This window comes from Xyrauchen texanus, chromosome 28 (genome assembly GCF_025860055.1).
Source record: "Xyrauchen texanus isolate HMW12.3.18 chromosome 28, RBS_HiC_50CHRs, whole genome shotgun sequence".
Taxonomy (NCBI): domain Eukaryota; kingdom Metazoa; phylum Chordata; class Actinopteri; order Cypriniformes; family Catostomidae; genus Xyrauchen; species Xyrauchen texanus.
Window position 1 is genome coordinate 27,271,396 of NC_068303.1, and position 13,093 is coordinate 27,284,488.

Genomic DNA, 13,093 nt, shown 5'->3' on the forward strand with positions numbered 1-13,093 from the left:
GGAGGAGGCCACTGGACAGGGACTGGGTCGGGGGGCCTGGGAAGAGGCCGCAGGACCGGGACCGGGTCAGGAGGCCTGGGAGGAGGCCACAGGACTGGAACAGGGTCAGGAGGCCTGGGGGGAGGCCACAGGACGGGAACAGGGTCAGGAGGCCTGGGAGGAGGCCACAGGACAGGGACCGGGTCAGGGGGCCTGGGAAGAGGCCACAGGACAGGGACCGGGTCAGGAGGCCTGGGAGCTGGCCACAGGGCAGGGACAGGTTCAGGTGGTCTGGGAGCTGGCCCTGGAAGGCTCGAGAGGCTTGAGAGGCGGAGCCCTAGAAGACTCAAGTGACTTGTGAGGCGGAGCCCTGGGGGGCTCGAGAGACTTGACAGGCGGAGCCTGGGAGGCTCGAGAGGCTCGAGAAGTGGAGCCCTAGAGGGCTCGGGAGGCGGAGCCGTAGGGGGCTCTGGAGGTGGAGCCGTAGAAGGCGCTGGAGGAGGAGCCATAGGGGGCTCGAGAGGCGGAGCCCTAGAAAGCTCTGGAGTCTCTGGGAGCAGAGCCATAGGAGGCTCGGGATGTGGAGCCGTAGGAGGCTTGGGGAGAAGGGCCGTGGAAGACTCGAGAGGCTCTGGAGGCGGAGCCCTGGAAGGCTCGAGAGGTTGGAGGGGCAGAGCCCTAGAAGGCTCGAGGGGCGGAGCCCTGGGAAGCTCGGGAGGAGCTCTGGGAGGCTCGCGAGACTTGAGAGGCGGAGTTCTGGAGGACTCGGGAGGCGGAGCTCTGGGAAGCTCGAGAGGAGCCCTGGAAGACTCGGTAGGCGGAGCTCTGGAGAGCTCGGAAGGTGGAGCTCTGGAAAGCTCGGGAGGCTCGGAAGGCGGAGCTCTGGAAAGCCCGGGTGACGCTGGTTCTGGGACGGTCATGGCTAATGGTGCTGGCTCTTGGACGGTCGTGGCTACTGGCTCTGGCTCTTGGACGGTCATGGCTACTGGCTCTGGCTCAGGGACGGTCGAGGCTACAGGCGCTGGCTCAGGGACGGTCGAGGCTACAGGTGCTGGCTCACTGACGTCGGAGGCTACAGGCGCTGGCTCGCTGACGTCGGAGGCTACAGGCGCTGGCTCGCTGACGTCGGAGGCTACAGGCGCTGGCTCGCTGACATCGGAGGCTACAGGCGCTGGCTCGCTGACATCGGAGGCTACTGGCGCTGGATCGCTGACGTCTGAGGCGACAGGTGCTGGCTCACTGACATCGAAGGCTACTGGCTCGCTGACCGTGGCTGGCGTGGGCTCTGGCACGCTGGCTGTGGCTGGCGTGGGCTCTGGCTCGCTGGCCGTGGCAGGCGTGGGCTCTGGCTCGCTGGCCGTGGCAGGCGTGGGCTCTGGCTCGCTGGCCGTGGCAGGCGGAGACTGGGGAGCAGAAGCCTTACCTCTTCTCCTCCTCCGCCGGGCGGACAAAGCTGGCAACGCTGGCTCGTTGGCCGTGGCAGGCGTGAAGGGACGAACCACGGGCGAATGGAAGGTTACCACTGTGGGAGGAGTGGCAGGGTTCTCCTCGATGACGCCCACAGTAAACGGTGAACCGCAGGCCAGCAGAGTCTCCTCCACGAACGCGCAGAGCATCCAGCCGCGCGTTGCCTGTGGCAACCGCTCCTTGAGCGCACTGTTCAGGTTCGCCCGGAAAAACACCACCAGGTCGGAGTCAGGGAATTCGGTGGCACTCGCAATCGCGAGGAAATCACGGATGTGGTCCTCCACCGGACGATTTCCCTGACTAAGGCTGAGCAGCTGACAGCTCGCTTTTAGAACCGCTGGATCCATGTTTGGTCTTTCGTTCTGTTACGACAAGGAGATGCGGATCCAAATGCAGTTCAACTTTATTAACAAAACAAACAAGGCAGGTACACAGAAAACTCGGGAACAAAGGAAAAACCCTCAATGGGGAAATAAACACAAGACTGAGAAAACAGGCAGGGAACACATACCGGGCTAACAACATTCAACGAAAGACAAGGAGTGAACCAAAAACCAGGATATAAATACATGAACCCAGGAACAGTGGACCAATGAACAGAGAGAACTCCAACAAGATGACGAGGGAATAAACAGAGGCAAAAGGCAAGTTAACGAGGGACAGGTGAAAACAATGACAGAGAACACGAAAACTAACAGAGAGACTATGGAGTTACACAAGGGACAAAAGTGAAAACTAAGGAATGCAAAAGTGACAAAAATGGCAAACAAAAGGGCAACAGTGAAACAAGACAGGGTATCCCTAACACATAGACCTTACACAAAAATCTCAATAACAACCCATGTAAAGTGTGATTTAATATACTACAAGGCAAAACAATCATGATCCCAATAAATCAAAATTATGTCATGCTTTTTTTTTTATTATTATTATTCATAGGCTCAGTAATGTTACAGAAAACAAGCACAAAGTGTGTGAGTGAGACTTCTGGTGGTGAGGTTTTGGACTGCTGGGTATTGAAGGGACACAATCGCAGTTAAAAGAATATCTTTGGTTCAATACAAGTTAAAGGGATAGTTCAACCAAATATTTTAATTCTCTCATTATTCACATACCCTGATGCCAACCCAGATGTGTATGACTGTCTCTGTTCACCAGAACACAAATTAAGATTTTCAGAAGAACATAGAGCTCTATCAGGTCATTATAATGGACTTACATGGGTGCCAGCAATTTGAATTTGAAAAATCACATTTAGGCAGCATAAAACTAATCCACATGATTCCAGTCAATCAATGAATGTCTTCTGAAGCAAATTGATAGGTTTATGTAAGAAACAAGTCGATAATTAAAACGTTTTTAACTTTAAATTGGTGTTACCATACAGGGATCTGATGCACTTTTAAATGGCTGAACTCTCGTGTGACGTTCGTTCTTCTGTTGTAAATAATGCTGCCTTCATGTGCTATCGTAATTATCGTTCTTCCCACTTCTGAAGTGGTAATTACAAGTATGTAGGTTTCAAGTGCTTTGTTGTCAGAAAGAACAAGAAACATGAATGATGACAGGTTCATTAATACATCTTTTTTGACGAACTTTTGTTTTGACAGCATAATGCATGTTATTCAATTAGATTGCTGACGATAATGGAATTTTGGTCAAATTCAAGCTATTTCACAGTGTAAAAATGTACAACATGCATCAAATGGTTGCTGATATATGTAAATGAATATGACCAAAACTGCAAGCATTTAGGTGTGCTCAGGGTGGTATGGTTGTAAGTAGTATGACAGAAACCATAGTCTCGCCAGAAACGCCAAGACTCCAATCATCATAAAACTAGGTGCCCTTCAAGTCTACTTGGAAAAAATTTATTTACGAGTTCCAAGCACCTGAATGACCCAGCGAAATTGGTTTGGAAAGTTCAAATGGGAAACTCGGAATTCTAGATGATTCCCAAGTTGCCGAGATGGGAGGAGTCCTAAACCTTCAACATGGTGGAGGAGAGTACAGTTTCTGTAGTGAATGACAGGTTTTTTCATTTTTTTAAATAGAGCTAATTGTAAGCGCTTTCCATTTTGGTCATATCAATTTATGTGTATCAGCAACCATTCTATGCATGTTGTAAATTTTTACCAAATTCTCGCGTGAACTCGCCATCATGCTTACGTCACGCTTCGCGTCAGCTGCTGGAAGGAATCGTTTTTTAAAAGTTAATAATGTTATAATTATCTATTTATTTTTTACACAAACATATCTATTTGCTTTAGAAGACATTCATTGATCGACTGGAGTCATGTGGATTTTATGCTGCCTTAATGGAATATTTATACCGTCAAAGTGCTGGCACCCATGTACTTCTATTATAAGGATCTGACAGAGCTCTATCTTCTTCTAAACATCTTCATTTGTGTTCTGCTGAAGAAAGACATATACATCAGGGATGGCATCAGAGTAAGTGGATAATGAGAGAATTAAAATTCTTGGGTGAATTTTTCCTTTAAGCTCAATCGACAGCATTTGTGGCATAATGTTGATTACCACGAAAATGAATTTTTAATTGCCCCTCCTTTTCTTTAAAAATAGCCATAAACTGGGTTACAGTGAGGCACTCACTGTGGAAGTAAATGGGGCTAATCCATAAAGCTTCAAATACTCACTGTTTCAAACTATAGCCACAATACTTAAACAGTATGTGTTTTAAGATTCTCGTGTGCCAAAATTACTTACTAACCTTTTTTGTGTAAACTTATAGCCAATTTTACAACTTCATTGCCATGATGGTGTGTCAACAAACCCTAAAATGAATGTGAAAATGCAGATTTAAAGAATTCTGCAGCTCAAATTATACCTGTGTTTTACCAGAATAATTAATTGTAAAGGACCAATGGAAAGGAGGAGGTGAGAACCGGCTTTTCAATATAAATAATAGTTTTAATGATAAACTTAAAAGACAACATAAACACACACATGACGGACATGTCCGTAAACAATCTCTCTCTCCCGCACGATCCTCTGCAGTCGACCGTTATCCCTCGGAGGCTTAATTAGCCTAATACGGGACCGGGTGTGTAAGATCACGACCCGGCCCCGCCCTCCGCCCTGCCACATTCCTCCCTCGTTCTCTCAGGCTGGGGATCCCCCGGCCTGACGTACATCCCCCCCTCTTTCTCTGGGGGAGGGCGTGCTTTAAGTCTAGTCTGCCGGCAGGTCATCCCCATCTACCTGGACGAGGGAGGAGACAAGGGGAGGGAAACAGAAATAATTAAAATGGGGGGGTACTTCCTGTAACAGTGTAGTACCCCCCCCAAAACTGTAAAATTTAACCCCTGCCGCGTTCTCGGGGAACAGAAGGGGTCTCCCCTGCCCCTGGCAGTGGTTCTCTCGCTCCAGGCGGTCGGCAGTGAGCCCCTCCCTGCTCTCGGTCGGCGGTCTTAAACCCCGCCGCGTTTCAGCGGCTGGTAGGGAACTCCTCCGCCCCTGGCAGCGGCCCTGACCGCTCCAGGCGGTCGGATTGGAGCCCATTCTCCCCTCGCGGTCGGCGGCCATCATCCTCTTTCAGGCGGCTGGGCTCCTCGTCCCCCGGCAGATGGCCGCGGCTGTTCCGTTGGGGTGGACGGTAGTGGCGAGAACTCTACTACGGCGTATCCCTCCTCCTTCCCGGGCTTCGGCACCAGTGTGAAGTGATCAATGGAAAGGAGGAGGCGAGAACCGGCTTGACGATATAAATAATGGTTTAATGATAAACTTAAAAGACAACATAAACACACACATGACGGACATGTCAGTTAATGATCTCTCTCTCCCGCACGATCCTCTGCAGTCGACCTTTATCCCTCGGAGGCTTAATTAGCCTAATACAGGACCGGGTGTGTAGGATCATGACCCGGCCCCGCCCTCCGCCCTGCCACATTAATGTAAGTGCTTTTATAAAATTATAAGCTTTGCATTTCTGCCTTTAAATCCTCCAAAGTTTGGCCCCATTAACTTTAATTAAAGGTGCATCACTGTAACCTCAATTTTTGTTTGTTTAAAAGAAAAGGGGGATGATATAAAAAAAGTTGTGGTAATCAGCAATGTGTCAAGTTGATGGAGTTTAACTAGTACTGAACGCAAATATTTCTTTAACCTTGAGTGCTCGATGGCTAGGATTCTGTTAAATATACATCATTAGCCAGATAATAGATGTGGGTGGGTGTGATGTTACATTCAAGAGCTTTGACATTTGGGGACTTTTTATTTTCTGCGGCATTTCTTGAAAATGTGGTATGTATTGTGAATCTGTGCATACTGATGCACAGTGTTTGCATACTGCACAAGCCTGGTGTATTTTAACTACCCCTAGCACCAAAAAGCAGACAGATTTTACAAAAACTATTTTTGATGTTTGCCCAATATGTTTGGCCTATGTATTTTATAAGCAACATTTAAGAAGTACTTTTGGTTATCAAACTGGGGTCAATAAATACAAAAATACTAAATATATATATAAAATATATATATATATATATATATTAAATATTATTATTTTTTTTTTTTTCTTGTATGATGTAAAATCTATTATGTCTATTTTTCTGCTTATGTAAATTAGATCATGGCTGTATATCAAAATTAAAAACTTTACTTTAAAAACTGTATTTCTGCTAAGCCAATTTCACTCGACATTGTGTCAAATTAAGTGACACAAGGGGTCTTCCTTGGGATCCTCGCATACCTTTGAACTTGAGAAAAGGCCAATGAGAAATTGGCAGACAGAATTTGCATGTCCCACCCCCGGACATACGGGTATAAAGGGAAGCGGGCGTGCATTTCCAGGACCCCTTCCAGGACCAGGAGTGCACCTAAGCGCTCCTGAGACGGACGAGCCGGGCAGTCAGACGTTCGCTCCGGAGCTGTTACCAAGACCACTCTGTCCCCCGGTGGAGGACCGGGAGGAGAATCCTTGTTTCCCTTATTTTCCTTTGCCGCAGCCCTCATGCCACATTCTCAATTAAAGAGCGATTTCCTCACTCCCTGGGTCATAGGATCCAAAATCCTACAGTCCCGGCTCCCCGGACACAGTCACATCGCCTCCGGACCCGCGACTGCTCAGCCTCGGCAGGCCAGCGCTGACAAGTTTCAAAGATGCCTTTCCAGGACCTCTTCCTCAGTCTCTAACCTGCCCCATGCTGGGTGCGCAGAGCAAGGTATGTGCTTTGAGTCTTTTCTCAGCACCCAAGGTCACTTGCCAACGGCACCTCCCTAGTTTGGTCATCTGCAGAGCAGCGGGCTGGGCAACACCCAATACCTTTGGAAGATTTTACAATCTCAGGGATGAGTCGGTCTCATCCCGTGTTTTGTCAGGTTTGAGCCAGTAGAACTCGGTAATGCAGAACAACCAACCGCTTGCACCCAGCGCCCTTCACAAAGTTGATCCAGTGCACTTTCTCTCCCAGGTTAGCCACTAAGCATTGCTTCCTGGATGTTCTCCTCACTAGCCTTCTGGACTGCGAATTCAGTGGTGCAATTTGCTACCAAACCCACTAAGAGCCACGAGTGTTCTGTACTAGGGTAGGGCTCCACAGGTTTAATTCCCTCTTCAGGCAACTCCCTGTGATGTATTTTCCGCGGTACGGTCCCCCTGTCGGCAGATTTGCGTCTCCCTTGGGCAGTCCCACTGCCCCCGGTCGCCGTGTTTGTAAAGCTCCTCCATCATCAGGCAAGGCATACCACTGCGCCGTTCCCATGTGCGGCTTCACAACCCACATGGTGTATTTGCCACATGTCACCTCCCCCTAGTCTGGGCAGGATGTAGCCTCCGCAGGGTCTTTTCCCCCTGAAAGAATAGGATCGGGAAAGACCGCCTTCCCCAACGAATTTCATAGCGTTAAGATAGCCCCAGCCGCTTCACACTTTATGTGAGAGACATGGCGCAAGCCCAGCCGCGGCTGCCGGGCTTGCCCCCATGATAGTCATGTAACACTATTTCCCCCCTCAGGGTTGCTGGCAACCTAAGATCTGTATATGACACCTTTTCTGGGAGCGTTGGGGAGGGTTACGTGGAGCCGATACAGTTGCTTCTAGCATGCAGCAGCCTGCTTGCGCCTGTGTCAGCAGTTCACGTAACATGTTCTAGTGCATGGCACTTTTGAATGGGACCCCTTGTGTCACTTCATTCGACACTAGACCTACCACTGTAAACGGCCGTACCATATCCTCGACTCCTTGGTGCTAATACCTGACTGACAGAAGCATGCCCGCTTCCCTTTATACCTGTATGTCCTGGGGCAGGACATGCAAATTCTGTGTGCCAATTTCTCATTGGCCTTTTCTCCAGAACAGAGGCTATGCGAGGCTCCCAAGGAAGACCCCTTGAGTCACTTCATTCAACACATCGTCTGTTTCCCTCCCTCAGGGAACGGAGGTTACAACAGTAACCGTGACGTTTCCATAACTGCATCCTTATGTTCATCAGTTAAGATTACTTTTTAATTTGTAAAGTAAGCTTTTCTAATTAAGTTAGTAAAAATCCTTTTTGCTAAATGATGTTAAAAAATTATGTTCCTGTTTTTCTTTTTTTTCTCCTTGAGTAAAAAACCACAATGTATTTTGAGTTGAGCAAAGAACATTGTTTTACAATGTACTGGTATAAGTTCAGTGGTTTGATCTTTTGACATCAATGTTGCACAACAGTTCCTTGAAGCATTTAAGGAAGTAAATGTATGTAATATTAGTTTTTGCTGATGCTAAAAAAATTTGGTCAGATGATAATTTCTCAGTTCCATCACACGACCAGCAAACTCCACCAATCACTGCCTAGAATCTGTGTGACATTCTTTCATAGGCTTTACATTTGAGTGCCCTCATCTCTTTGTACGTTAATTCACCATGGCCAAGCACTGGTTAGCAGCTCTCCTAACAGTTCTGTCTTTGACTAAGTCAGGTCTCAGCGAGAACCCTGGATCCTGTAGGATTGTGTGTGACCCTTCCACAGATCGTTTATCTGACCGAAGCAATGGGTTGGTCATACCCCTGGCATCATCTGCAGCAGGACCTGCTGGTCCACCCGGGCCACCAGGTAAAGCAGGCCCTCCTGGTCTACCTGGACCCGAAGGAAAGAGCTCTTTATCAAATGGAGGAGATGCATTTTATGCTGCCCTGCAGGATGAATTCAGCAAAAATGAAGTTCTCAAGTTTACTGATGTGCTAACAAATATGGGCAGTAGTTATGCCTCCTCGACTGGGACTTTCACCTGTAAAAAAGCAGGAGTGTACTACTTCATCTATCACATTCTGAAGACTGGCGACAAACTTCAAGTAGACCTGGTTCTTAATGACCAAACAGTGAGTTTACTGCATGTTACCTGCATATTTGCACTGTAAAAAAAATATCCAACTTCAGTTTTATCAGATAAACAAAACAAAACATGCAGTTACAGCTATTTTTTTTTTTATGTTAAGTAAACACAAAAATGTTTTACAGCTAGTTGCTTTACTTTTTAAGTTTACTAAACTTTGGGTGCAATTGAATATTTATATTTATATATTTTTCTATATAATATATATTTTTCTATATAATAATTTCTATATTTAAGCATAATTGGCCATGGTACAGTATATTGTGAATATATTTATAACTGGAGGACATTGCTAGGCACAATGTTTCAAAAACATTTTCTGTTTTGAGCTTAATTGGCATTGTCACATTTTTACACCACAGTAGTGACATTTAGAAGAGATTTTGGTTGCACGTGTTAATATACATATTTTGCTGTTCATTTCAAGCACATACATTCTAAACAGGCCTATAATTTAAACCCTAACTCTTTCTGTGAAGAAGCATTGGAAACTACTTTCTGTCAGACTGGTTAAATTATTAATAGCATGCTCACCCCTGAGTGCTTAATCCAGTGTTCCCCATCTCACTTTAAGGTTGTGTCGAAGAAGCGACACTAAGGGTCTCTCTTGAGAGCCTCGTGCATCTCTGAACTTGAGAAAAGGCCAATGAGAAATTGGCAGACAGAATTTGCATCTCCCGCCCCCCCGGACATACAGGTTTAAATCGAGAGAAATGCATCTGTCCATTCAGAATTTTTCAGGATCGCCTGGTGCTCTCCTCCAAGGCCTGTAGGATGACGTTGTCACTGACCTCCAAAGCCTACAGCACCACCGGACAGGCCGCTTCCGCCTTGCATGCCATGGCCCTTCTGCAAGTTCACCAGGCCAAGGCACTTAAAGATCTGCACTTGGGTAGATATTGCAGGATCTGTGCTCAGTGACCGACCTCACCATCAGGGCCACAAAGGTCACAGCGTCGACACTCGGGCAAGCGATGGACACCTTTGTGGTTCAGGAACGACATCTGTGGCTGAACCTGGTCGAGATGCTGGATGTGGACAAAGCACGCTTCCTTAACACCCCCATCTCCAAGTTCGGCGACTTCAGCAACACTGTTGAGGACTACGCCCAGACTTCACCCCCAGTCAGTCCAGCTGATTTGGGAAAGGTCCCGCAAGGCACAGGTAGATGTGTTCGCCTCCAAAGAGACCTTCCACTGCCCACTCTGGTACTCCCGAACTGAGGCTCCCCTCGGGACAGACACACTGGTGCACAGCTGGCCCCGGGGCTGTGCATGTATGCATTTCCCCTAGTGAGCCTTCTTGCATGGGTGCTGTGCAAGGTCAGGGAGGAACAAGTCATTCTGAGGCCCCCTACTGGCCCACTCGGACTTGGTTCTCGAATCTCGTGCTCCTCGCGACAGCCCCTCCCTGGCCAATTCCCCTTAGGTGGGACATTCTTTCTCAGCGACGGGGCACCCTCTGGCATCCACGCACAGACATGTGGAACCTCCACGTCTGACCCCTGGACGGGATTTGGAAGATCTATGTGGCCTACAACCTGCTGTCATAGACACGGTCAACCAAGCCAGAGCTCCCTCTACCAGGCAATTTTACGCCCTGAAGTGGCACTTGTTCCCAAATTGGTGTTCTTCCCGGTCCGAAGACCCGCAGAGATGCGCAGTCGGGTCAGTGCTCTCATTCCTGCAGGAAAGGTTGGAGAGGAGGCTGTCCCCATCCACCTTGAAGGTGTATGTTGCCGCTATTGTGGCCCACCATGACACAGTAGATGCCAAGTCTGTGGGTAAGCACGACTTGACTATCAGGTTCCTTAGAGGCCCCGGAGGTTGAACCCTCCCTGGCCAAGCCTGTTCCCCTCCTGGGATCTCTCAGTGGTCCTCTCGGGCCTTCAGAGATCCCCCTTTGAGCCGCTAGAATCAGTCGAGCTCAAGGCCCTCTCCCTGAAGACGGCCCTCCTGATCGCGCTTGCTTCCATCAAGAGGGTTGGGAACCTCCAAGCATTCTCTGTCAGTGACACCTGCCTGGACACGTCGTCCTAAGACCGTGACCAGGCTACGTGCCCAAGGTTCCTACAACTCCCTCCAGCCTTTTTGTTGCTGTGTCCAGTGCGTGCCCTGTGTACTTATGTGGACCGCACGCAGAGCTTTAGACGTTCTGAGCAGCTCTTTGTCTGCTTTGTTGGACAGCGGAAAGAGAACACTGTCTCCAAACAGAGACTTTACCACTGGGTGGTTGATGCCATTACATTGGCCTATCACACCCAGGCGTGCCCGTCCCCTTGCGGGTTCGAGCACACTCGACGAGAAGTGTGTCATCCTCGTGGGCACTGGCCAACAGCACCTCAAGTGAACCTCAAGCCAGTCTTCATGAAAAATTAAGCATCTAGAACAGAATAATATTTCATCTTTTTCTTGATCGCCTCAATTTGCAGTGCACTCTTGTCATGCAACGTGATCACACAGGAAATGCACCCATAATTACTGACATGCAGTATCCTCCACCAAACAATTTTTCATCAATTCAAATGCATAAACCTTTCTCTGTGTTGCTACTGGTGGCACATTGTGTGAGCAATCTCTGAGACATAGGTGTTGGTCCAATTAAATCTAAGTAGTGATTACATTCACTCCGAGACATGGAGTGCGTCCGAATATGCATTCTTCCTAACTATATAAAGAATGCCAAAAGCAGTATGTCATTAATGTTAATCATCAGAATTTATAAAAGAGTAGGTCGAGATTACCTACTACAATTATTCTGAAGTGTGCATCCTCTGGACACTTTATTATCCCAAAATCAGTGAAGAACCATGGGTCGGGCAGCTCTGTGCTATATGGATATACAAATAAGAAATAAGAAAATTAGAAAGTTGGTCCTAGTGGTTAAACTGAACTTGTTTAACAATATCAAGAGTCAATTATTTTAGTTGTTAGTTATACGTCAAATATTCAGGTCATGAGGCAATGCCCATGTTCCAGGAGTAAGGGAGAACAATCATGATAGTCATGATGAAAGATAACATCAAATAAAATTTCTGATAATAAAGGCTTAAAAGTGAGTTCCGAATTATCCTTTTTTTTATCCCCACACCTTTTAGCCCTCCAAAGCTTTCACAGTTGATTTTAAAATCTTCGTAGGGAATAGGGCATAGGGACGAATATTTTAGAATGGATTGCACCCTGGAATTGTGGTAAGCACAGACCGATTTCAGCAGCAAACTTTCAACCTCCTGTTGCTGAATTCATTGTGGGTGCACCAGTACGCATAAAAAAACATAACATTTCTATGCTATGCTATTACTGAAAATCGATCAGAAAAATATTGTGGAAAAAATAAATATGTAAAAGGATTAATAAAAATCATCAGTTTCACTACTAAATAAATGGAAATTAAAAGGATAGAATAAAACAAAACTGGTTGACTTTCTATTGTTCTGTGTAGGTTGTGGCTAGTGCAGTTGCTGTGGACATCCTGCATTCAGATACTGCAAGCAGCAGTGCAGTTCTGCAACTGAAAGTTGGAGACCGGGTCTTTGTTCGGCTGAACAACAGTGAACTGTCCAAGAGGGAGACACAAAACCGCTTCAGTACATTTGCTGGTTACCTGCTGTATGAGATCTGAGACAGATGTGACCTCTTTCTGCTTGAAATTCTTTCTTTCAATTTGAAGGAGAATTCTTTGCATTCAGACTGTGGGCATTTTATTGAATAAAGAATGAATTCTCTGGCAATCTGCCTGACTGAGACTATTCATTTCATGTAGTATAAATTTTTCCATTTTGTAGAAGGCCAAGATATATGCGAGATCCTTCACAGAGCTCTGGCACATATTACACTTTGACTTCAGGGCCATTAAATGTGACTTACAGACATAAAAATTCAAAAAGCCACCTCACTCACAACATATTAAAAGCCCAGTCTCACTAAAGTCAGATAAGTCAGCAAAGGACTTTAAATCAGATTCTCTATCAAGAACCAGATTGATGAAATCCACCCCTAGAATATTGATCTCACTAAACTTTATAGCAGACAAGAGGTAATCCACTTAATATTTAACATTATGTAACTGCTGCTGGTAACTGTTTAATGAAAATAGAATGAAAAACACCACCGGCTGTCTATGTTTACAGCTCTACAACATTAATTTGCACAACATTCCGTAACATTTCCTAACCTTTGTACCATATCTGACAATCGTTTTTATTGTTTTTACCCCTCCAATCAGGTAGCAAGGGGCTGTGGTAGCTTCATGGTTACAGAAATGTCAAGTTCAGATTTGCCTGTTCAAACTCCTGAGGAGATATACAAATT

General features: G+C 46.7%; 1 protein-coding gene across 1 annotated transcript; it reads left to right on the plus strand.

Moving 5' to 3' along the window:
- The first annotated feature begins 8,261 nt into the window (after nucleotides 1–8,261).
- Nucleotides 8,262–12,531, plus strand: si:dkey-5n18.1 (uncharacterized protein LOC570444 homolog). The gene is made up of 2 exons (XM_052095240.1): nucleotides 8,262–8,769; nucleotides 12,225–12,531. Exons 1-2 carry the CDS (start codon nucleotides 8,314–8,316, stop codon nucleotides 12,402–12,404), a joined length of 636 nt encoding a protein of 211 aa, XP_051951200.1. The 5' UTR covers nucleotides 8,262–8,313; the 3' UTR covers nucleotides 12,405–12,531.
- Nucleotides 12,532–13,093: the final 562 nt, after the last annotated feature.